General features: G+C 44.2%; 1 protein-coding gene across 7 annotated transcripts in view; it reads left to right on the top strand.

Moving 5' to 3' along the window:
* The window catches only part of TBC1D4 (TBC1 domain family member 4), a 219,787-nt gene that overhangs the window by 103,695 nt on the left and 92,908 nt on the right, over positions 1-23,184 (top strand). For all 7 annotated transcript variants that reach the window (XM_075590993.1, XM_075590994.1, XM_075590998.1 and 4 more), the window contains exon 2: positions 8,409-9,005. In XM_075590993.1, coding sequence (XP_075447108.1) covers positions 8,409-9,005 — 597 coding nt within the window. The remainder of the gene's footprint in view (positions 1-8,408; positions 9,006-23,184) is intronic.

A 23,184-nucleotide genomic window follows, 5' to 3' on the forward strand; every position in this document is an offset into this window, starting at 1 on the left:
AGCAGCCCTAAATGATCTAGTAACCCCCCAGCAGATGTAGGTATGAGCAGATACTCTGAGCAAAGGGTAGCAATAATAATGATAATAAGTTGTGACCATGTGTCCTAGACATTCACGTGCCTTAGGCTAGATCGGAATAATGCTGCCATAAAAAGCCACAATGTCAGCGATTGACGACATATATAATCTCTTCTCTGCAGCGTAAAAAAATGTATCTGTCGATACAACACTTCAGGGCTCTGGTCTCAGATAGTAGTGGCAGACGGGTTAATGAAAGAATATATCCTGCAGTGTAGCGGCATAAGCCACTTGATCCGACACAACAGGGCTAGATGAGCAGGCTGTCAGCTGATCTGCAGCCACGGTAGGCTAACCCAGTATCAGTAAAAAATATATAGCAGCAAGCTTAACAAGCCTAATGAGATTTCAAATACAAGTATCCTGCCATATAGCAATATATTCCTCTTGATCCAACATTTAAGGATTCTATAAACTCTATGAGCCAGCTATTAACTGATAAGCAGCTACGGTAAGCTCGTAAATAGTAGCAAGTCCTGCACTAGGTAGTTAGGTAGAAGTTACATATTGGAAAGTATTGAATATTTAGATGAGTTTCAGTCGAGAAGGCTGCGGACCTGTCCGAGACTGCACAGAGATTCCCACTCCCCAGTAACTAAACCGGATCTGACACATGATATCATCTGATTATAGAATCCTGCAACTGATCCACTTATTGCAGAGCAGTTTGTTTTCTCACAGTACGTTCTGCTTATAGTGCGAATACTATTGTTTTTCTTGCTTACCTTTCTGAACTCTTATTGTTATCTTTATTTTTTATGCTTCTGGGACAAATGCTTACAAATGGTTGATGGTACTGTACATTTCTGACACAGTGTGCACTTATTCGATTCCAGTTCCCACTTTTTTCTGCTCTCTTGTATATGCCACAGTTGTGTATTCCTTTATAACAGACCTCGATCATCTTGTCTTCTGCAGTTATCTTTCCTGCCTGCACCTCATGCTTTGACTGCCAATGCCATATGAGCTGTGGTGTCATGTGGCAAACTATTAGGTCAATTGCTACGGTACCTTCAGTTTGCTCCCCATCAGTTTCTGCAAGAGAACAAGTTTGCTGACATCTTCATTCCTCTACAGTATATCATGTGCAATCAACAGAGTGCTGTTGGTTCCTAGAAAATGGGGAAACTTGCCAAGAAGTTTAACATTTACATCTTGGTTCTCGGGCTCTCATCTAGATTTACTTCAGAGGTGTAGATTTCTGAAATGCAGGCAAAAATGGGTGGATGCTTTTGTGTATACAAATAGCATGCTCATTAACATGTCACTTCTTCAAGCAACAGAATTGTTAAAACACAAGTAGTTCTATGTAGGGATGTAGACCTTAAAGAGGCAATCCAAGCGGTTCAAAGTTCTTTGCACATTATTTCACATTTTTAACATAGGATTGAAACAGGGGGTCTCCGGAGCTGAATCCCATTACTTTCAGCTCTGGGGACCCCATTCCTCCGGAGATATTTACCTCCGTAGGGGGTGGCGGTTGCAGCTCTGCGCGGCTAGCAGGGTCCAGGGAACGGACGCTTTTCAAAGATTTGTAAATTTAAGGCCTGAAAGCTGAACACCGAAGCAGCAAAATATCCCTACTCGGCAGTACGGTGTTAGAGAATTGTCTACATTGATACTGTCTAGTGGGAGAAGTGGCAGGATATGCTCTGACACGCTGTTTGTAAGCGTGAAAGTCTATTCATATTATCCCATAGGGTTTATTCCAACAGGTTAGCTGCTGCAGGTACCCGACCATTTCAGAATTTGGGTCTTCTCATGATAATAGTGCCGATTGTTGCAGTATTTCATCATTACTCAGGAAAATTGTCAGAGCGACTGCAATACAAGTTAAAAATTACTAGTGTCTGTACTGTTACATACAGTTATTTACATCCTGGGAGGTGTAGAATAGCTTGACAACGAATCCTTCATGATTTTAGTATGAGAGTATAGTATAGAAAATGAAACAAAATATAGCTTGTGTATTTGCGTAGTTTATAATATATAAAAAGAGGATACCAACCTACACCAGACAAAGTTTTATATGTACCGTAATATAATCATCCCTAAGGTAGGGTTCAAAATAGTGAATCCATTAACAGTGCATCCAATCGATTAAAATACCATCAACAGCATGAAAATGGTCCCACATAATAGGAACACGCTGGGAATATCACAAAATCAACATAGAAATGTACATTTTCAAAGCAACCATAAATAAACATATTGAGAAAAGAAACTAAACTAAAGAAACCGAAATATCTAAAGAAATAATCACAGCCAATTAAAATCACTTAAATAAACCCATCAAAGATGGTAAGGGCACAACCACGCACTGCACATAGCGGAAAACCTAATGGTTAAATATAAGGATGAAACACATGACTTGACCAGACATTCACACAGACACAGGCCTAGTGAAATTCATCACCGGTTACCGGATTCCCCTCATAAGAAGTATTAATGTGCAATATATAATCTCATAAAGGCAGCAGTTATCAAATCAGGATATCATCCAGTCCATGAAATAAATGACCGGCGGAGGCTGTAGATGACTCAATGGAAAGATAGTGTAAAGTGATACATACAAAATGTACATATACAAACTCTGCAAAATAGAGTTTGTATATCACCATTTTGCATAGATTATCAGTGTTTGTTATGAAGTTTTTTCTCACACAAGTCCCCTAGGATTGCCAAGTGTCCAGTACTGTACCGGACGGTCCTGTATTTGGACACTGTCCAGTAAACAATTAGATGTAATACTGGACATGTATGTGTATACCGGTTTTACCACTCTAGACATAGTGACCTGACCGTCTTGGGGGGCGCGGGATTTCCCTTAGCAGGGTGAAAGCAGGGCGTTTGCTAGGGGGCTGGGCAACTTCCTCCATCCTGATTGGCTGCATTACTCAGTAGCAGGCAATCAGGAGGAGGTGGGGCCAAGGAGAGGAGGAAACAGCATGGAGCGAGAGAGGTGAAAGGAGTGTGTGTGTGTGTGTGTGTGTGTCTTGAGTGCATTGCACCTTTGACCATTGAGGACAGTATTTTTGGAGAATGCACCTGGCAACCCTACCCATGTCAGTCATAAATTTGCTCAAACAGGAAGGTGCCCAACATCAAAAGTAGCCTGACACCTGATTCCCCCCCCCCCCCACTGTGTGACAGCATATTTTTGAGTAGCCTAATATTGACAGCAAATCCTATCCAATTATATTTCATCTGCAAAGCATTGATTGAAGGTATCAGACATCCTAATCTTAGAAATTAGTCTGAGGCAACGTTACTTCTTTTGGTGATCTGTGAAATGTACTATTGGGAAGTTTAGTCTTCTTACTGTGCATTGTAGAATAAAATTACATCTGTATTTTGCACATATTAGAGACACTTCAGTAGACAACAGATTTTTGTGTTTTAGTGTGCTAGATCTGAGACATAAATGGCAGATTTAGTGAGCAATAATAAGATTCAATGGGACCTATTCATTGCTAAAACAATAGCATTTCCTTGCAAAAATGTCTTTTAGAAAATGCCATTTTAATCTGGCTGCACAAATAAGGCCTATTAGACTTGCAAAATTCTATATGGGCTTTGGAGAGAGGGAAAGAGAGAGACCAGTTTAGGAGAATGTCTGTGACAGTGAGGGCTAACCGGGCTCACAATAAAGGTTAAGCCCGTCTGGTTACCTCTGATCCATGTATTCGGGGTTCGGGAGTGTCAACTCTTGAGCCCAGTGATTGTTAATGCATTCTGTGAAATTGTGCGGCAATAACACATTTTTATTTTTTTACCTTTCTCCCATACATATGTCTCTCAGGGGTCCCAGGTTGTCACCTATCGTGGACTAGACTTGTGAGTCTCTCCACTGTCATTATAAAGTTCATTTTGTGTAGTACCGCAGTAAAAGGAGGGGGTCGTTCTGTTTCCAGTGCTTTGCAAGGTGAATATGTCTGCACAAAGCAAATGGTAATCTAGGAATGTACATGCTTATCATTTTTGTGTGAAATAATGAAAGTGCAGTTTAAAAGACTCAAGGTGAAGTGGATGATGAAAAAATATATATGGCGGTAAGGTCTAAAGTTGCAATAATATGTTTAAAATGCACATCTAATATTTGCTCATGAAATACGAATCACAGATTATCTATTTGTTCTGTAGGGCAAAGGTGTTACTGCGGCTAAAACCAAGGAAAGCATAGAGTACAAGGTTGTCTTTTTTTTTTTTTTTATAAATTCTTTTTTATTCGGGGCATTTCAATTAGACATAACATTCCATTGAGGTAGTTACAATCTCAGGTTACATATAATACATATGATGCTTGGTACATTAGATACTTTTGATAATGGTGCAATAGGGTCAGTACAACCTATTCAAATATACTGTAGCTTGGTCTTGCTCCCTTTGTCTGAGCTTTTTGGCGATCAGACTTTCTGTCTGTTAATCTATCTGTCCACCCAGCTATCTTAAGTCGATATCTATGTTCATTTGGCCCCCCCCCCTTACTCGTTCCTCCCCAACTTGGGGTATACTTTTACTGTAAGGTTGAGTCTTTTAAGCGTAAGATTGATTTACTTTTGCTTGGTTTATTTTATTGTGCTGGACGCTTGTTTACTTGGCTTTGGAGTATCATAAATTATTTCAAGGGACTGTGCTTCTGCATCAAACAAAGGCGTTTTAAATCAGTAAATAAGGTTAAAACGCAAACACAGGAATATTCCTGTTCCTAGGAGGCCACAGTTATGTTTTCAGACCTTTGAATAAAAGACATGTGGCATAACATTGTGGTTTAACGCACTGAACGTGGTTACACAAGGTCTTGGCTTCTATTCCTTGGGTAACGGCACAATGTGTGATCTTGGATAAATCCTTTTAACCGTCTGTGCCTCAGTGCAGCCAGTAAAGTAACGTCCGGTACTGTAGAACTGATGAAGATCCCTGTGGGATTCGAAATATTCTGCAGTACCATATTAACTATATGTTGATAGAATGAAAAGTATCACACAACCTACTCCTTCTCCCTCAATTGTTACTTTACTACGTGGAAGAAAGGATCAACACGGCCACCCACACTATGTTCGCTAGTTCAGGGGTGCGCAAACTGGGGGGGCGCAAGATTATTTAGGGGGGTGTGACGTTGCAGAGACCCTGCCCTCTACCCCACGGCATTTAAATTAAATGCCGGGGGATCGCGTGTGGCCTCTGCAACTATCCTTACCTTGTCTTCGGCGACACGTCGCCATGGCAACGGGACGTCAAATGACCCCGCGGCATCATTTGACACCAGAGACAAGATAAGGGAGGGAGGGCGCGGGCAGGGAGGGAAGCAGGTGGGGGTGCAGCGGGAAAAGATTGCGCACCCCTGCGCTAGTTCACCCAACTGAAACCAGTTAATATTAGGTGAAGAGGTATTTTGCTCCCTTGTGTCCTATTTAGGATGTCGCAAGCAGAATATAACACCAGGAATACGTTTCTAGTTACAGTTTTAAGCGTGTTTGCATATATGCATCCTGTACACTTGGAAACATTGAGGAATCCAGTTTTTTGGGGATCTGTTAAACATAGATGAGCTGTTATTCAGTATGTCCTTTAAACTTCACTAGTTTGAGTAGGAGATTCCAGGACTGAAACAACAACCTGGAAAGGAAGCTGCTAGACATGGAACATAAAAAAAACATGAAGGATTTTTAAATAATGATTATTATTATTTTTACAATGTCAGACATGTATTGCTATTGCAAGACCTGTCAAAGCACATTGTCTAGATCAGTGCAGTGACAATCAATCCTTGCTTATTGAGTTTACAATCTGAAATGTAGCTTTTGGGGCAGACGAAAATAAGGCAGCTTGAACAGTTGACAGCAAAATTATCCATCCTACAGGCCTACCATTAGGCACGTCATTTATTATCCAGGTATCCTGGAGCTAATATTCGTATAAATCAGCTCAAGGGAACCATCGCGTCAGCAAATAGGAGGGAGGGGGGAGAGGGGGGGGGGTGGAGGAAACCTTCAGCTTACAAACAAACTTTGATATTTATTTAAACATTTTTGTAGGTGCCTGATTTTGAGAACCATGGGAGTCGATCACTAATATGTATAATATTTTATGGCTATTTGTTTATTTCCAAGGAGATATTACACTCTTAAACGCTTATCCGTACACAGAAGTTTGCTGTTCTTTTAGTGTACATGTTTTCTAAAAGTGCGGTCTGCATCACGTGGGTTTTTAAAACATATTGTTTCACATTTTCATCTGCAACATCTTATTTCTCTTTTTTTTTTTTTTTTGGTGCTCTTCAGAAATGGGAAACTTTTATTGAAAGAAGTAAGGGTGGTCCTTCATGAAATAAAATAATATGTATCTTTCATCAAAACCTATTAACAGGTCATGGCTAAGCATATCAAAGATAAAAACTGAGTGTTCTAGAGAAATGTCAATGTGGAATTGAACTTTGGCAATTGTGTTTTCAATGCGTTGGTATAAACAAGTATAAAACTTGTAGAAAAGTTTCATTCACTGCTCTGATGCATATCTGATCCTATGTACAAGGCTGCGCTGACAAACGTGTCAGTAGCTGCAAACTCACCAGAGTAAAGTTATTTGCCCCAAATTGCAGAAATCTGAGACTGGTCTTGAAGCAGAATGTATATTATAGACATATAGACATAGAAACCTTAATCACACAGCCGCCATTCCTGTCATTTCACTTCTCTATATCTATGAATCCAAGTGCACAATATGCTTTAGTTCATCCTAAGGCGGTGGACCCGCTGGCGCTGACCGCGCTCATGCTTGAGAGCGGTGACGTCACCAGCTCTCCAAGCATGAGCGCCGGGTGTCCGCGCTAGTTCGTAAGCGCATGCGGGTAGGGCGTTGCAGGCAAGCTAAGCGCGCTTCAAAATCTCTTTTTTTTTTTTGTTTATTTAAGTGCCAAGCGTGGGCGAGCGTGTGTGCACGAGCGCGCACCGCGTGAGCGGGGACTTGAAAAAATACATTTATGTAATTAAAAGCGGCAAGCTCAGCGCGGTCAGCGCCAGTGGGGCCGCAGCCTAAGGCTGCGTCCAGGGAGGGTGCGGGCGCGCTGGCGCTCGTGCGCTGCACCCTGCATGGCCGGGCGATTTGTGGGCGCGATCACTGTCTTAAGGCATTGTGATCGCACCACGCACACCTCCGCGTTGTCTTCGGCAGCATGGACGCAGCCTTACAGTATTTAAGTGATTTCCCATGCATTGCTCTCCCATATAATACTACAACCAAATTCCTTACTCCTATTCCTACACGCCTAGTTTTTGGTCGTCCGTTTAAAACAGCAGCCGCAAAGGGCAACTCTCATTAAAGTTTAAAAGGGTTTGCATCAAATCAAATGAAAGTCTGTTTATTGGAAATTGCCTGGGGCAAGGTTGCATTCCATGCAAGGAAAAGCAGTTGTCATTACGAGGGTGAAAGTAAGGGCCGTTACTGTTAGAGCATACAGTTGGCAAAGACCTGGGCGGGTAGTTGTGATGACAGCATTTCAACTAACATATGGCTTTTACTTGCTCTACTTCTAATAACTGTTTAATAACAGTGCGATCCTACTATAAATGGAAGGAGACGAGTGATTTGTTTACTTAAAGCCGCAATAGCAGTTATTAAAAAAGGATATTCTTTTGAAAATTGTGTTTATTTTTCCTTTTGTTATTTAATGATTTTTGAAGAGCCTCTTAAATACGCTTGTCATTCTAAAATGTCAAGGCAACGATTAATAACGCATCCCAGATTACTGCAGCATTTGAATCATTACAGAATTCTTACCGCATTTAGGTAAAAGGTTAATAAAAAAAGTATGTTTTGTGTATTCAGGGGATATAGCATTTGATTTCACGAATCTTAGAAAAAACATTGGCAACTAGAGACGTCGTAGAGCTGAAAATTGTGAGGTTCAGCTCCAGAAAAAAAACCTGATTCTGTAACAAATACATAAAAGAGAAGGAAGGATTGCGGCATTAACTTGCCAATAGTGTTCAAAATTGTTCTAAGGTATTGAAAATACTTTCACTGCATATATAAAAATAAGATCATTTGTAGTCCATAGAAAAAAGTAGTGTCACCGTGAATAATTCCATAAATTGTGTTATTATGTTACTGTTTTGTATTCTTTTGATCTTCCCCTAATTTTCTATTTTTTTTGTTACAAATGAAAGTGCTTTTTAAACAATTGCGTATATTATTATTTTTTTTTATTTATTATTATAATAGGGAAATTGCAATATGTATCATTGACGATACGTTGATTTATTTTTTGAGCATAAATATAATATGTGTTTATTTCCTGATGTATGATGTCTGGTTTTTATTTTCTTCAGGTCTCTGATGTCATCAGTAGCATTCGACAAGTCTCCAAAGTTGCCCTGAAAGAAGATTCCAAACCGAGCAGAGACAGTGAGGATGCATTTTATAACTCACAGAAATTTGAAGTGCTGTACTGTGGGAAGGTGGTAGTTGCCCATAAGAAAGCTCCATCTACCCTTATTGATGACTGTATTGACAAATTCAGCCAGCATGAACGCCAACGCCTGAAACTGAGTGAGCAGCGCAGCTCTGATTCTAGCACCGATCTCACCCTAGCAGAGACAGATGTTCCTGTTTCTTCCTCTGATGGCTCGTTTGAGGATCAGGATCAGGTTCAGGAGAATGACGACATTCCCGCCTCCGGAAGTCATTCTGCGATATTTACAGTGGGTGGCCAGAGCAATCCAGCTGGCTCACGGGTATCGTTTCCTGAGAGGATTCTAGAAGACTCTGGCTTTGAGGACCAGCAGGAGTTTCGATCAAGGTGCAACAGTGTCACTATCCAGAAAAGAGTCCAAGATGGCAAAATACAGCCACGGAGGAGGCATGCAAGTGCACCAAGCCATGTACAGCCATCTGACTCTGAGAAGAACAGAACAATGCTCTTTCAGGTACGTGATGTTCACTTCTGACCCCTTTGCTTCTGGGATTTTTTTTAGCTAAGGATGTACGGTAGTCAACAACACAACTATTAAGAAAGAATTAGAAGAAAAAGCGTAATGTTGTTTTGGCTAATTTTTCTGTAGCACGGCCTTTGCTTCTTGATTACAAACATTTATTTTATTTATTTATTTATAAAATGTTTTACAAGGAAGTAATACAGGCATAACCCGGTTTAAGTACACTCACTTTAAGTACACTTGCGAGTAAGTACATATCGCTCAATTGGCAAATGGCAGCTCACGCATGCGCCTGTCAGCACGTCCTGCACAGCAATACCGGCTCCCTACCTGTACAAAAGCTGTGCGCAAGCAGGGAGACTATAGAGCCTGTTACAAATGCGTTATTTATATCAGTTATGCACGTATATGACGATTGCAGTACAGTACATGCATCGATAAGTGGGAAAAGGTAGTGCTTCACTTTAAGTACATTTTCGCTTTACATACATGCTCCGGTCCCATTGCGTACGTTAATGCGGGGTATGCCTGTACATTGAGAGTTACCTCTCGTTTTCAAGTATGTCCTGGGCATAGAGTTAAGATGACAAATAATACATGGTTACAAATACAGTTAAATACGTGAGCAGGGTATACATTATATACAACACATTGCATGCACAGTTAGAGATAATATATATTGTAGGCGTATGTAACAGTTACAGACCAGATTAAAATGTGAGAAAGCTTTGGTTTTGAAAGAACTTAAATTGGTGGTGGCTGTGAGAGTCTCCGGTAGGTTGTTCCATTAGTAAAAAGGGGACAACTATATCAATATGATAGTGAGTGTTAGAAGAAACAATGTGAGAGGTGCTAACACGAGAGATGATTATGACCTGGTTGGTCACCAGAAAACTACCTGCCAGTTAGAGCAAATATGTGCATTCTTTTTCCCTCAGTAATAATTATAATTAAACTTAAACTTCAAAGCTGAATTGCCATATGCTTTCCTCTTCAGCGTTTGAATAGCTGTCATTGCACCAACATAAATTATTATCTGTATGTTTGGGTGCTGTTGTTTCCTGTATAAAGCATCCTAAGATCATTTCTGTTTCGTTTGAGCAAACATTTTTGTATGGCCTATATAAACATCTCTGTCTTCCTCGCAGCATTACATTATATGTAAGTGTTGTCTACGAGCTTTTGAGACCACACACTTATTTCAGGTTCTAACAAAGAGTGACCTACATTTTTTTTTTACATTCGCACATGAGAATAATTATTGTATTGATCTTAAAAAAATAAAAAATAAAATAATTTATTACAACTTACAGAACTCACAATAGGGCAATTCTTAAAGATACTTAAAATATAGAGACTTGGCTGTTCTCTACAAGGAATGTTTTCCTGGACGGTGTAAAACATTTGAAAGGTCAGGAGTGGCAAACTCTAGTCCGTCAGGGCCACCAACAGGTCAGGTTTTCAGGATATCTCTGCTTTAGCACAGGTAGCTAAATCAGTAGCTCAGTCAGGATGACTGAGCCACCTGTGCTGAAGCAGAGTTATCGTTAATGCCCTCAAAAATAAAAACAAGCTGAGCTACTTCACAGATTATCCAGCAGGGAGCGATCGAGGGTTTATAAATATGTGCGTATTTGCCTCCCAATTCTGCATTTTTCACCTTATTTTTATGTTTTAAAAAATGTGCAAAAATAGCAAAATAAAGGCTCATGTTGCCCGAGTTGTGCAAATGTCATAAAAAAAAAACAAAACCGTCATTTTCACGTGGTTCATTACATTCTGTGAACATTTTGCACATCTCGACTTGTAATACTTTGCTCTGAAACTAAACAGTAAAACATAAAAAAATACTACCACATTTTAAGTATTGGCTGGAGGCATATTTAAAATGATCTGTAGATCTTAATGTATATTATTGGATATTGTTCCTTCATTACAGTGTACATATTATACCAATGGGCAAATATCGATCTGCTTCATGTGTCTTACACTAGGTGACCTACAAGGTTTAGAATCTCTATGTTGCTTTGGATCACCAGAAATGTAGTTATAGTTGCATCTAAGTGAATCAGGCAATGCCATTAAAATTGTTTAGTCCTCTTCAGTTATTCATGAATGCATTGTTACCAACTACAAGCTTAGTAAAATCATCTGTTGCTAGAATAGCGCCATTAATGTACATAGCGCTTCACAGCAGTAATACACGTGACATAATAATATAAATAATACTTAATGGGAATAAGCGCTTCAGACTTAAAAGTAACATTAGGAAACGAAGTCCCTGCCCCGAAGAGCTTACAATCTAATTCAGAATCTAGTTCAGAAACATAGAACTTGGGAGTTTTTCAGTTTCTTTAGCAAAACAGAATTAGGGAAGCTCAGACCTATCCATGTAACACCACATGTCAGTAACATGATATATCTTTCGATACTCTAAGGCAGGCCTGCACAACTCGTAAAGCGAGAAGGGCCAAACTGCTCCAAGGAAAAAAAATGTGGGCCGCACGGGTAAAATCATCATCATCATCATCTCTCCTCCAGCACCTCTCATCATCATCATCATCATCCTCATATCTCCCCCAGCACCCCTCATCATCATCCTCATATCTCCCCCAGAACGCCCCACTATCAACCTTTGTGATACTCCCCATCTATCTCTCATACCCCCATCTCTCCCCCTCACCCACACACATAATACTCCCCCTTCACATCAAACACACAATACCCCTCTGCACACCACACACATCCCACCCCCCGTGCACCTGACATCCTTCTCCCCCCTGCACCTTACATCATTCTCCCCCCCTGCACCACACATCACTCTCCCCCCCTGCACCTCACATCACTCTCCCCCCCTGCACCTCACATCACTCTCCCCCCCTGCATCTCCAATCACCCCCCCTGTGCCTCCAATGACCCCCCCCTACACCTCCAATGACCCTCCCTGCACCTCCAATCACCCTCCCCTCCAACTCCAATGACCCTCCCCTGCACCTTCAATGACCCTCCCCTGCACCTACAATGACCCTCCCCTGCACCTCACCCCCTGCACCTCACCCCCTGCACCTCACATCACCCCCCTGCACCTCACATCACCCCCCTGCACCTCACATATCCCCATGCACCTCACATATCCCCCTGCACCTCACATATCCCCCTGCACCTCACATATCCCCCTGCACCTCACATATCCCCCTGCACCTCACATATCCCCCTGCACCTCACATATCCCCCTGCACCTCACATATCCCCCTGCACCTCACATATCCCCCTGCACCTCACATATCCCCCTGCACCTCACATATCCCCCTGCACCTCACATACCCCCTGCACCTCACATATCCCCCTGCACCTCACATATCCCACTGCACCTCACATATCCCCCTGCACCTCACATATCCCCCTGCACCTCACATATCCCCTGCACCTCACATATCCCCCTGCACCTCACATATCCCCCTGCACCTCACATATCCCCCTGCACCTCACACTTCCCCCTGCACCTCACACATCGCCCTGCACCTCACACATCGCCCTGCACCTCACACATCCCCCTGCACCTCACATATCCCCCTGCACCTCACACATCCCCCTGCACCTCACACATCCCCCTGCACCTCACACATCCCCCTGCACCTCACACATCCCCCTGCACCTCACACATCCCCCTGCACCTCACACATCCCCCTGCACCTCACATATCCCCCTGCACCTCACATATCCCCCTGCACCTCACATATCCCCCTGCACCACACATATCCCCCTGCACCTCACATACCCCCCTGCACCTCACATATCCCCCTGCACCTCACATATCCCCCTGCACCACACATATCCCCCTGCACCTCACATACCCCCCTGCACCTCACATATCCCCCTGCACCTCACACATCCCCCTGCACCTCACATATCCCCCTGCACCTCACATATCCCCCTGCACCACACATATCCCCCTGCACCTCACACATCCCCCTGCACCTCACATATCCCCCTGCACCTCACATATCCCCCTGCACCTCACACATCCCCCTGCACCTCACATATCCCCCTGCACCTCACATATCCCCCTGCACCTCACATCACCCCCTGCACCTCACACATCCCCCTGCACCTCACATATCCCCCTGCACCACACATATCCCCCTGCACCTCACATACCCCCCTGCACCTCACATATCCCCCTGCACCTCACATATCCCCCTGCACCTCACATATCCCCCTGCACCTCACATATCCCCCTGCACCTCACATATCCCCCTGCACCTCACATATCCCTCTGCACCTCACATCACCCCCTGCACCTCCTCACCTCATATCAGCCCCTGCACCTCCCCTATACCTCCCCTCACCCCCGTGCACCTCAGATCATGGCGGCAGAGCAGGCAGGACTGCGCGCGATCGCAAGCAGCGGGCACCGGAAGTGCCGCACTGCAAGAGCGTGCAGTCTTGAGAGCGGACTCGGGGGAGGGAGGAGGAGCAGAGCCGCCACTGCCGCCACAGGCCGCACAGTGAGTGCCGGGGCCACGTGTTGTGCAGGCCTGCTCTAAGGCAGGGGGGTGCAAACTGGGTGGGGGGGAGGGGGTAGCAAGGCCTCTGTAAATTCTCTTACCTTGACTTCGGGCAACAAGTGGCCATGGCAACCCAGTGTTAAATGGCGCCACGGGTCATGTGACATTGCATTGCCATGGCAACGTGATGTCACATGACCCTGCTGCGTCATTTGACACCGGAGCCGAGCAGGGGGGGGAGGAGGGCACAAGCAGTGGGGGATAGCAGGCAGGAGGGTGCAGACCGAAAAGTTTGCGAACCCCTGCTGTAGGAGTGCTGCTTGGGAAACAGAATTGGCCATACATTTATGGTAGCAAACGACTCACCGTCCGGATACAGCATATCTCCTTACAAGGATCACACCAAAACTTCAATAGTGGTATCAATAAAAATCATAATTGTATTGCCGGAGAACAGCAGCACAATAAAATGTTTCAGGCCTGCAAGTCAGTAGGTGTGAAGTTTTGCTGTGATCCTTGTAAGGAGATGTATCCAGACCATGGGTCTTTTGAGAGTCCATTGGCCAGGCCGTTTCAGAGATAAGTACCAAGTAACATTCTTGTATCCCTTTTGTTTAACAGTTATATCCACTTTATAGTATTTTCTCTATTTTTTTCCCATACATTTACGGAAATGGCATTTCTTTCCAAATTGATTTTATGGGGTTAGCAGGCTTAAATCATGTTTTGATCAAATGATGCAACTAAATGACTTATTTGTTAAGACTTCCGGTCAAAATTTTTACAATTCACTAATAAATTGCAAGCCAATTTGGAAAGTAGTGCAGGGTTTTCATATTTGTTTCACCTGGTGTGACATACGGCACACCTGTGAGTATGTGACCTGTATATGGAACAGGGGTTAATACACAGCTATCTAGCTGAACCACCTTTCACCTCCCGCAAAGGTCCCTCAAATGAACAATATCTCCCCTCGATCCATCCCAATATACATCTGTGACAAACAGAACACTTGTGAGCACGTGACTTAGATATGCAACCAGGGTTAATACACGACTAAACTAGCCAACTCACCTTTCTCCTGTGCAAGGTACTTTAAATGAGTTAAGATTTATCCTTACTCAATTGCAATCTACAACTATCCACCAGCCCAACTCAAGACATATCAAATATGTAATTATTTGCACAGTCTTAGGTCCCTGTTTAATGAAGAAAAACTATGCACTTAACACAATGTAGCAAAATGTGTCAGAAAATGTACTTGACTATCTACAAAGCGTGCAAAGCTTCTTAAAGTTTCGTTTTAGTATAAAAAATATACAGTGGTTAGGTTACAGAAAGATTATTACAAGGACATACAGTTCTAATAAATACAGACAAGTTTCTTAAAATAAAAGGATAAATATAGGTAAAAATTACTATACTTTACTACATCATAGGTTTTTCTCAGAGAGGTTACTGGCGTAGGAAATATGAGAATGTCTGATCCCAAAACCACCTTCTGTTGAATTCTAACTCATATTGAAAAAGTAGGGCTTTATATTGTAACTCCCCTTCTTTGAGAACAGCATAAGCCCACGCCTGTCATCAATGAGCCACTGGGCTGACTGTTATACAACTTAACAGTAAAAAACACCTTTCTTGCGTTGTTTCAATTTGACTAAATATATAAAAGACCTCAAACTTTGTGGCCATAATACTTAGACAACCGTGAGGTTCAGGCGAGTTTGCTGAATGTAACAGACTGATTTTTGAGGGTTTTGTCTTATTGCAACTGTTACGAATATCTATCTGTTATTCTTCAGGATAGATGTCATCCCATGATATTCTCATTTTTAATAAATTTAGTCTCTTGTGGAATCCCTTCTTAACCACGCCCCCTGAGCCTTGCAGAACCCTCCAAAGAATGTCCTTTATAGGGGCCTTTAAACAGGTTAGTTTATTTCTAGTTTCAGGAAGGCCATTTTTAATTCCCATTTTTGGCAAAGCAGATGCTGACTCAAGATAACCCTAGTCCTATACAACCCAGACCTGCCATAACAGGCCATAAAAACAATCATTGTATTTTTTAGCACAATTTGTAACTAACTTTAACCCTGTAGTACCAGAGCGATTCAAATATGTAATGCTTTCTGCCATTTTTATTACACCTCCATCTCCCTTTTTTGTGATATAACTGTGTCTCCAGCTGGACATGCTCTCTCTTTCATTTCCCTCTCCTCCCTCCTTCTTTGTCCTCTGGCAGGGAATATGCGTATAATTAAAATGTCACTTTAGCAGTCATTAATTAAATGTCCCTGCTGAACAGAAAAACTATTTAATTTACAAATAAAGCAAAAGGAAACCATGTTGTGTCTGCTTTGAATGTGCTACTGTTTTTATTTCTTCCTCTTGGTTGACCTTCTTCTGCATAACCCAGCTGTTGTGCTTATTTTAGTACAAACATCCTGAAGAGATGCGTCCCATTTCCCTCTCACCAATTCATTCACATGTAACCTTAATGGATAGTGAATATATACATTTAAATGTGTTCTACTTGTTGAAGGCACAATGACTTTAGTGGCATTTTCTTCTAGATCTGATAACTGGTTCATTTTGATGTGCTAACTATTTAAAAAGCTGGCATGTCATGGCCCATTTCCCCGTCCTTGCTTACTATGGAGGGCATGGCCCTCTTCCAGCAAATCTATGAGGGCCTATCTAGTTTCTCTCTGTCAAAATGCAAGCTATACACAAAAACAGGTTCAAAACAAGCTTTCTTACACAACATGGAAGGTAAAGAACATGTCAGCACTTTTTCAGTTCTTTAACTTTGCCTAACCCTTCATATCAGGAGTGTGTGCAATGCCACAACATGTTTCATTTCCCAAATAGTACGTACTGACGCACTTTTACATAGCTGCTGCTCAAAGGTGCAGTGACACTGAACGCCTCAATCCACCTTACATGAAGCAGGGCGACACCTGGAGCTGATCTGTGTTTCACCCAAAATCTGGGGACCCTGATATCCAATATATTTGTAGGTTTATTTTTCTTGCGCTGGTTTTGACATACAGTAAAAAACTACGAATATGGCTGCTGTGTCACCAGAAGAAAGATGCAATGTCATGTGGCAATGATGTTACAACTTTGTATGGGCTGTCGGAGAGAGCACAGACCCGGGGCCCTGATGTATGCACCGGGCAAGTATTCTCCGCTCGTCAATCAGGAATCGGGGGGAACAGACTAGTGATGTACCGGGTACCGGGTAGTACCCGGTACCCGGCGGCTTTTCAGCTACCCGGACCCGGCAGCTGGAAAGTGGACCTGGCGCTGGGTATCCGGGTAATGTCAGGGTAGTTGAAAAGTATCTCTTACCTGCTGGAAGCCCACGCGGACTTCTGAACAGGTAAGCAGAGGTGCGGGGGCGGTGGGGCAGCATCACAGTCATGTGGAGCCCGCGCGGGAGCTGCAGGACTCCATACTGCACTGTGAGCTGGGACCATGTGACCGGAGCAGGAGAAGCTTTCCTATTGGACAACCGGCTGTCCAATAGGAAAGCTTCTTCTCCTGCTCCGGTCACATGGTCCCAGCTCACAGTGCAGTATGGAGTCCTGCAGCTCCTGCGCGGGCTTCACACTGACCGCTGATGCTGCCCCACCGCCCCCAGACCTCTGCTTACCTGTTCAGATGTCGCCGCGGGCTTCCTCCACCCCCAGGTAAGTGAAAAACCGTGTAGCCGGGTACAAGGCGCCAAATCCTCCGGGTACCGTTACCCGGTTTTAAAAAAATTACATGATTGCAAACCTCTCTTTTTCCACATTGCTCCAACTAATTTTCTGATTTCATCCTCCCATCTTACTTTCGGTCAATGTCTTGGTGTTTTAATTACCCTTGCAATCCAGTCGAGTACCATCAATGGTCATTTCTTCTTGCAATATGTCCCAGTGCCGTTTTCATTTCTTCAACCTTTCGATGATCTCACAGATTGTTTAGCTTCAAACCCATTCATTAATTTTCCTGTCTCTTTGAGTAATGCCCAGCATACATTTCTCCATGCTTTTTTGAGTTGTCTGAAGCTTCTGCATTATCTTCACATTTAGGGTCTAAGTTTCACTTCCATATGTGAGCACAGGCATAACATACACTGGTTGAAAACATTTCTCTTGAGGCACAGTGGAATGTTTCCTTGAAAGATTCTTGTGTATTCCAAATGTGCTCAATACGATCCTTATTCACATATACAAAAGGTTCCCATCCATTGTTACTTGCTGGGTAAGGTAGACAGTCTTCGACTTCTAATTCTATTTCATTTAGTTTGACCTTTCCAGAGTTAACATATTTGTTGGAGATGATTAGTGAATGTCTTTGTAAAAATCTTGTGTCATTGGAAATAGACTGATTGGTCTGTAGTTCTTGAGGTCTTCTTTGTCTCCTTTCTTGGGGATGAGGAAAATCATGGAATTGCTACATTATTCTGGGATTGTCCAGTTCTTCAAGCAGCATTTAAAGAGTTTTCTTAGGATTTTGTCTAATTTTTCCCAGCTTCTTTAAAGATTTCTGTTTCCCCCAGAGCCTTCCCATTCTTCATGGATTTTATTGTTTTTGCCACTTCTGGAAAGACTCATGGTCCATGATTGGTGGTGTCATGTATGCCATACTTGTTTGTGTGCATGTGACTTGTGTATGTGAAATCGGTTAATACATCCAGCTGACATGGTTCCCTGCAGGGCTCTAAAAATGAGCAATATCTCCCCCCAAAACTGCACATTACACCTCAATAAGCTACCACAACCCAGAATAATTTAAGGTCACCCTCAAGAGTTAATGGTCTCCTGTTTACTAGAAAAAAAAAGAGATACAAAAACCCAATGTAGCACAGTGCTAGAAAATCTGGTTAATCTCTTCAAAAAGGTACTCGGTTCAATTAGAGCCCAAAGACAGTACTTACTCAATTTTATATGTTATATATGAAAAGTGATACAGTGCTTGTTTACAGAGAAAATAATGTTACACAGATATACGATATCCATTATGCAGACAAGTTCATAAAATAGGGTACAACAGAGAACCTGTACGTTAGCAGTGAATAATATCAGTTCCCTCCCAGAGAAAAACAAACAAACAAGAAAATACTAAGGTACTCTCTAGAGCAGCGGTGCGTAAACAGGGGGGCACGCCCCCTTGGGGGGGCGCAAGATTATGTAGGGGGGGGCGCGGGCTGCTTGCAGGGAAACCTGGGGGCAGGCAGAGCTGTGCACGGGCGGCCAGAAGCTCCGTGCTGCTGCTTCTATGTGTCTGTGTCTTGCAGAGGGGGCGGGGCTTCTCTCTGCACACAGACAGCCCCTCCTTCTCATCCTATCTGCTTCCCGCACCAGTTTTCAGCAGCATGGGGGGTTGGGGGATCAGAGCATGTCCCCCCCCCCCCCCAGGTGAAATTGTGTGACTGTGTGTGTGTATGTGTGGGGGGGGGGATTGAGTGTGTGTGTGGGTAGAGGGGGAATGAGTGTGTTTGTGTGGGGGGGATTGAGTGTGTGTGTGTGTGGGGGGGGGGGGTTGAGTGTGTTTGTGTGTGTGGGGGGGATTGAGTGTGTGTGTGGGTAGAGGGGGAATGAGTGTGTTTGTGTGGGGGGGATTGAGTGTGTGTGTGTGTGTGGGGGGGGGATTGAGTGTGTTTGTGTGTGTGTGTGTGGGGGGGGGATTGAGTGTGTGTGTGTGGGGGGGATTGATTGTGTGTGTGGATTGAGTGTGTGTGTGTGGATTGAGTGTGTGTGTGTGTGGGGGGGGAATTGAGTGTGTGAATGGGGGGGTTGAGTGTGTGAATGGGGGGATTGTGTATGTGTGGGGGGGGGTTGAGTGTGTGAATGGGGGGATTGTGTATGTGTGGGGGGGATTGAGTGTGTGTGTGGGTAGAGGGGGAATGAGTGTGTTTGTGTGGGGGGGATTGAGTGTGTGTGTGTGTGGGGGGGGGGATTGAGTGTGTTTGTGTGTGTGGGGGGGATTGAGTGTGTGTGTGGGTAGAGGGGGAATGAGTGTGTTTGTGTGGGGGGGATTGAGTGTGTGTGTGTGTGGGGGGGATTGAGTGTGTTTGTGTGTGTGTGGGGGGGGGATTGAGTGTGTGTGTGGGGGGGGGATTGATTGTGTGTGTGGATTGAGTGTGTGTGTGTGTGTGTGTGGATTGAGTGTGTGTGTGGGGGGGGGGGGCATTGAGTGTGTGTGTGTGTGGGGGGGATTGAGTGTGTGTGTGTGGGGGGGGGGATTGAGTGTGTGAATGGGGGGGTTGAGTGTGTGAATGGGGGGGATTGTGTGTGTGTGGGGGTATTGAGTGTGTGTGTGGGGGGGATTGTGTGTGTGTGGGGGTATTGAGTGTGTGTGTGGGGGGATTGAGTGTGTGTGGGGGGGGATTGAGTGTGTGTGTGGGGGGGATTGAGTGTGTGTGTGGGGGGATTGATTGAGAGTGTGTGTATTGTAATGCAGTGGTGCGCAAACTGGGGGGGCAATGAGGCGCAAGATTATTTAGGGGGTGCAGGCGGCGTGCGGCGAAAACTGGGTGCGCGGGCTGGCAGACGCTGTGCGCGGGAGGACGAAAAAGCTCTGCGCGAGGGGCGGCCAAGAAGATGTGCACGGGCGGGCAGCCGAAGATGTGTGCGGGTGGCTGAACAGGATAGTGCAGGTGGCAGCCACGTGATGGTGTGTGCGCACGCGCAGGGGCTTCGGAGGTACAGGAGAGGAGCACGCCCGAGCACGGTGAAGTCAAACGCCCCTCCTTCCGGTGTCTGCCCTGTAATAGCGCTGTGTTCCTGCTCTCCTCCGCTGACAACCTGCTTCGCTGCGATCCTCTGCAAGTGAAAGGGTAGGCTGCCACTTTATCAATAATACTATGAATGTACAGAAATAATAAAAAAAAAAAGTGAAAACACAACATTGAAAACGGAAAAAAATAAATAATAATGTAGGTAGAAGTGTGGATGACACTGGGGATAGCAAGACAAAAAGCATGGAGGGAAGGAAGAAAAAAAAGGGGGAGGGAGAGGGAAGGGAGGTAGCAAAGAGGTGGATGAATGCCCCCCAAAAGTATTGCCTTTGTGCACGTACGCTCTCCCAAGCTTGGCGCTTGGGGAGACAAACAAAATTGACTTTGAAGTGCGTTCAGCAGCAGTCAATACACACACAGCCACACACAGCCACACACAGCCACACACAGCCACACACAAATGTAACGGGTTTTCTGGACTGGCCTGACCCACCCAATCTCATATTGGCCCCTGTGGTCTAACCAGTCCCCAGTGTGATGTCTGGTGGTGCACCTGTTGGCAACAGGACGCCTGAGTCTCCCGCATGATGGTGTGTGGGGATTTGCCAACCCAGACAGGCAGCTGAGGTAGTGTGCTGAGTCCTACCTATATCCAGTGCAGCGCCTCCACCTCATCAGGATCCCGGCGTCCGCTTGGGGATGAGTCTGATGAGGAACTCCTCTGTGGTGCTTCTCTCTGTGCAATAACTCCACACTTGCACACGAGAGTGTTGTTAATCAGGAACATCTTTATTAGTACGGTGGGCCAGCTGCCCTCCACAATGGGGTGTATTCAGCCTCCCATGTTCACCGCACTTCCCTTTGAAAGGTATCTCTTCCCTTAATTGGTGGGTTCCCTATCTCCCCTTTAGGGAGATAGTCCCTATGCCAGGTCCCTGGTCACAGTCTTATAAGCTGTCTCCTCCCAAGCCTGCACTCAGACTTGCTCCTTGTCTCATAGCTCTTACATCAGCCTCCAACAGCTTTTCTCTGTCTGCCTTGTGCTGCCAGACTCACAGCTCTGCATCAGACTACTGCAACAATGTTGCAGACCTCCATGTGCCTCTTACTGAACAGAGGCAGCACAACAACAGGAACTCAACTAACTTTAGACAGTGCTGTGTCTTATATCACCTAGGAACAGGCACATCTCTGATGTCACTAACCGTGGACACACAGCATGTTGTCACTTCCTATGGGACATATGACACCTCACCAGGGTGTGAGGGCAAACTTCCATGATAACTGCTGGCATGCCCATAACTTACCAGGCCTTAGTGTCAGCAGGAGAGATGACTGCAGCCATTTTACAGCATGGTTACACAAATAACCCCGATCCACGCTTGCAAAATGATGCAGAACACCCTGCGCTCATGCTTGGAGAGTTGGTGATGTCACCGCTCTCAGCGGCAGCGTGGACACAGCCTAATTTTGCAAGCGCGAGCTGTTGAAATATGTAAGTATTTAGACATATTTGGATTTATATTGTATACCGTTTAATAAAGGTTTTTTGGGGTTTTTTTTTCATGTGATTTTGATTACATCAGGCAGGGGGGGCCCCAGAAATTTTATGGATGAAAAGGGGGGCTCTGCATAAAAAGTTCGCTCACCCCTGCTCTAGAGAGTCCACTTTGTTGCACACCACCATATGGGGAAATTAAATACCTTTATTAATAGAGGGGTTAGATAAAACACATATCACTGTACAAAATAGAAACAGTTATTAAATTATATACAGCGTATAGGCGTGACTGCCACCTATACTTCTTACTAGTACTGGTTGAAATAATACCAGGGTAAGAAGCAGAGCAATGAATGGACGGTAGTGTGGAAATAACTTCTCAAACAAAATGAGCAATAGCGACCCAATGAATGTTATTGACACAATATAAGTAAAAGTGTCGCATGGCACCCAAGGAGGTGATCAAGTAGGGTCACCAAGGAGGGTGAAACCTCAGAGGAAATATAATATAGCAGGTGAATAGCCAGTATGAATTTGCAAGACTAAATATAAGCAGCACTACACAAAACTGATGGTAGGATTGGTGTAGTGAATAGCCAACCCAGATATAAGAGACGTGTCCCAGCAACTGAACCCCTGTATGTAAATAGCACAGTGATGGTAGCTAAATGTGCAATCAGAGGTTAACAGTTGCCATAAACAATAAAGTCACTGCCCTGCTATGGAGGGATAAACCAGATGGACAAGAACACATCTAATACACATGGCCCCTTGATAAACTACAGGCTGAAAATTAACTATATACTGTAACCCTCATAAGCTCAAGGTATAATGCCAGTATAATGCCAGATAGCATTAAAACAAACCCATTATGGTGTCTGATGTTAGAAATTACATGCCCAACGCATGTTTCCCTCCAACTGCGGAGCTTCATCAGGGGAAAAATTAGCGAAGGGCTCAGCGAGCAGAGTATTTCATGGGGGCAGTTGCTATGGTTATAGATGCACTGCGCTGATTGGAGCTGGTCACGCATGCGTAGATTAGTGCTAGCGATTGAACAATGCGCATGTGCGAGCAGATAGAAATAACTGTCGGGCGCGTAGTGTGCAAGTGTAAACTGTTGGGAACATCTCGTCAGTGATTCGCCTATTGCGCATGCGCGAGAACATTGTTCGAGATCCAGTAGACCGTATAGTGAGTACTGGGTATGCGCGAACTGATCGAGTGCTGCGCATGCGCAAGCATATAGGAATTATGCTTAGTGCACATGTGTAGCCTAATAGAGTCGCCACAACAGCCATACACATACTGCGCTTGCGCAGGGACTCAGAGCTAAAAGCAAGAACAAAGTGTTATACTCATGCGTCACATGATCGTATAGATTAGGTAAAAAACAGGGAGCCTTGTGTAGAAAGTGCTCATTATGGT

Source organism: Ascaphus truei, chromosome 3 (genome assembly GCF_040206685.1).
Source record: "Ascaphus truei isolate aAscTru1 chromosome 3, aAscTru1.hap1, whole genome shotgun sequence".
Lineage (NCBI taxonomy): Eukaryota > Metazoa > Chordata > Amphibia > Anura > Ascaphidae > Ascaphus > Ascaphus truei.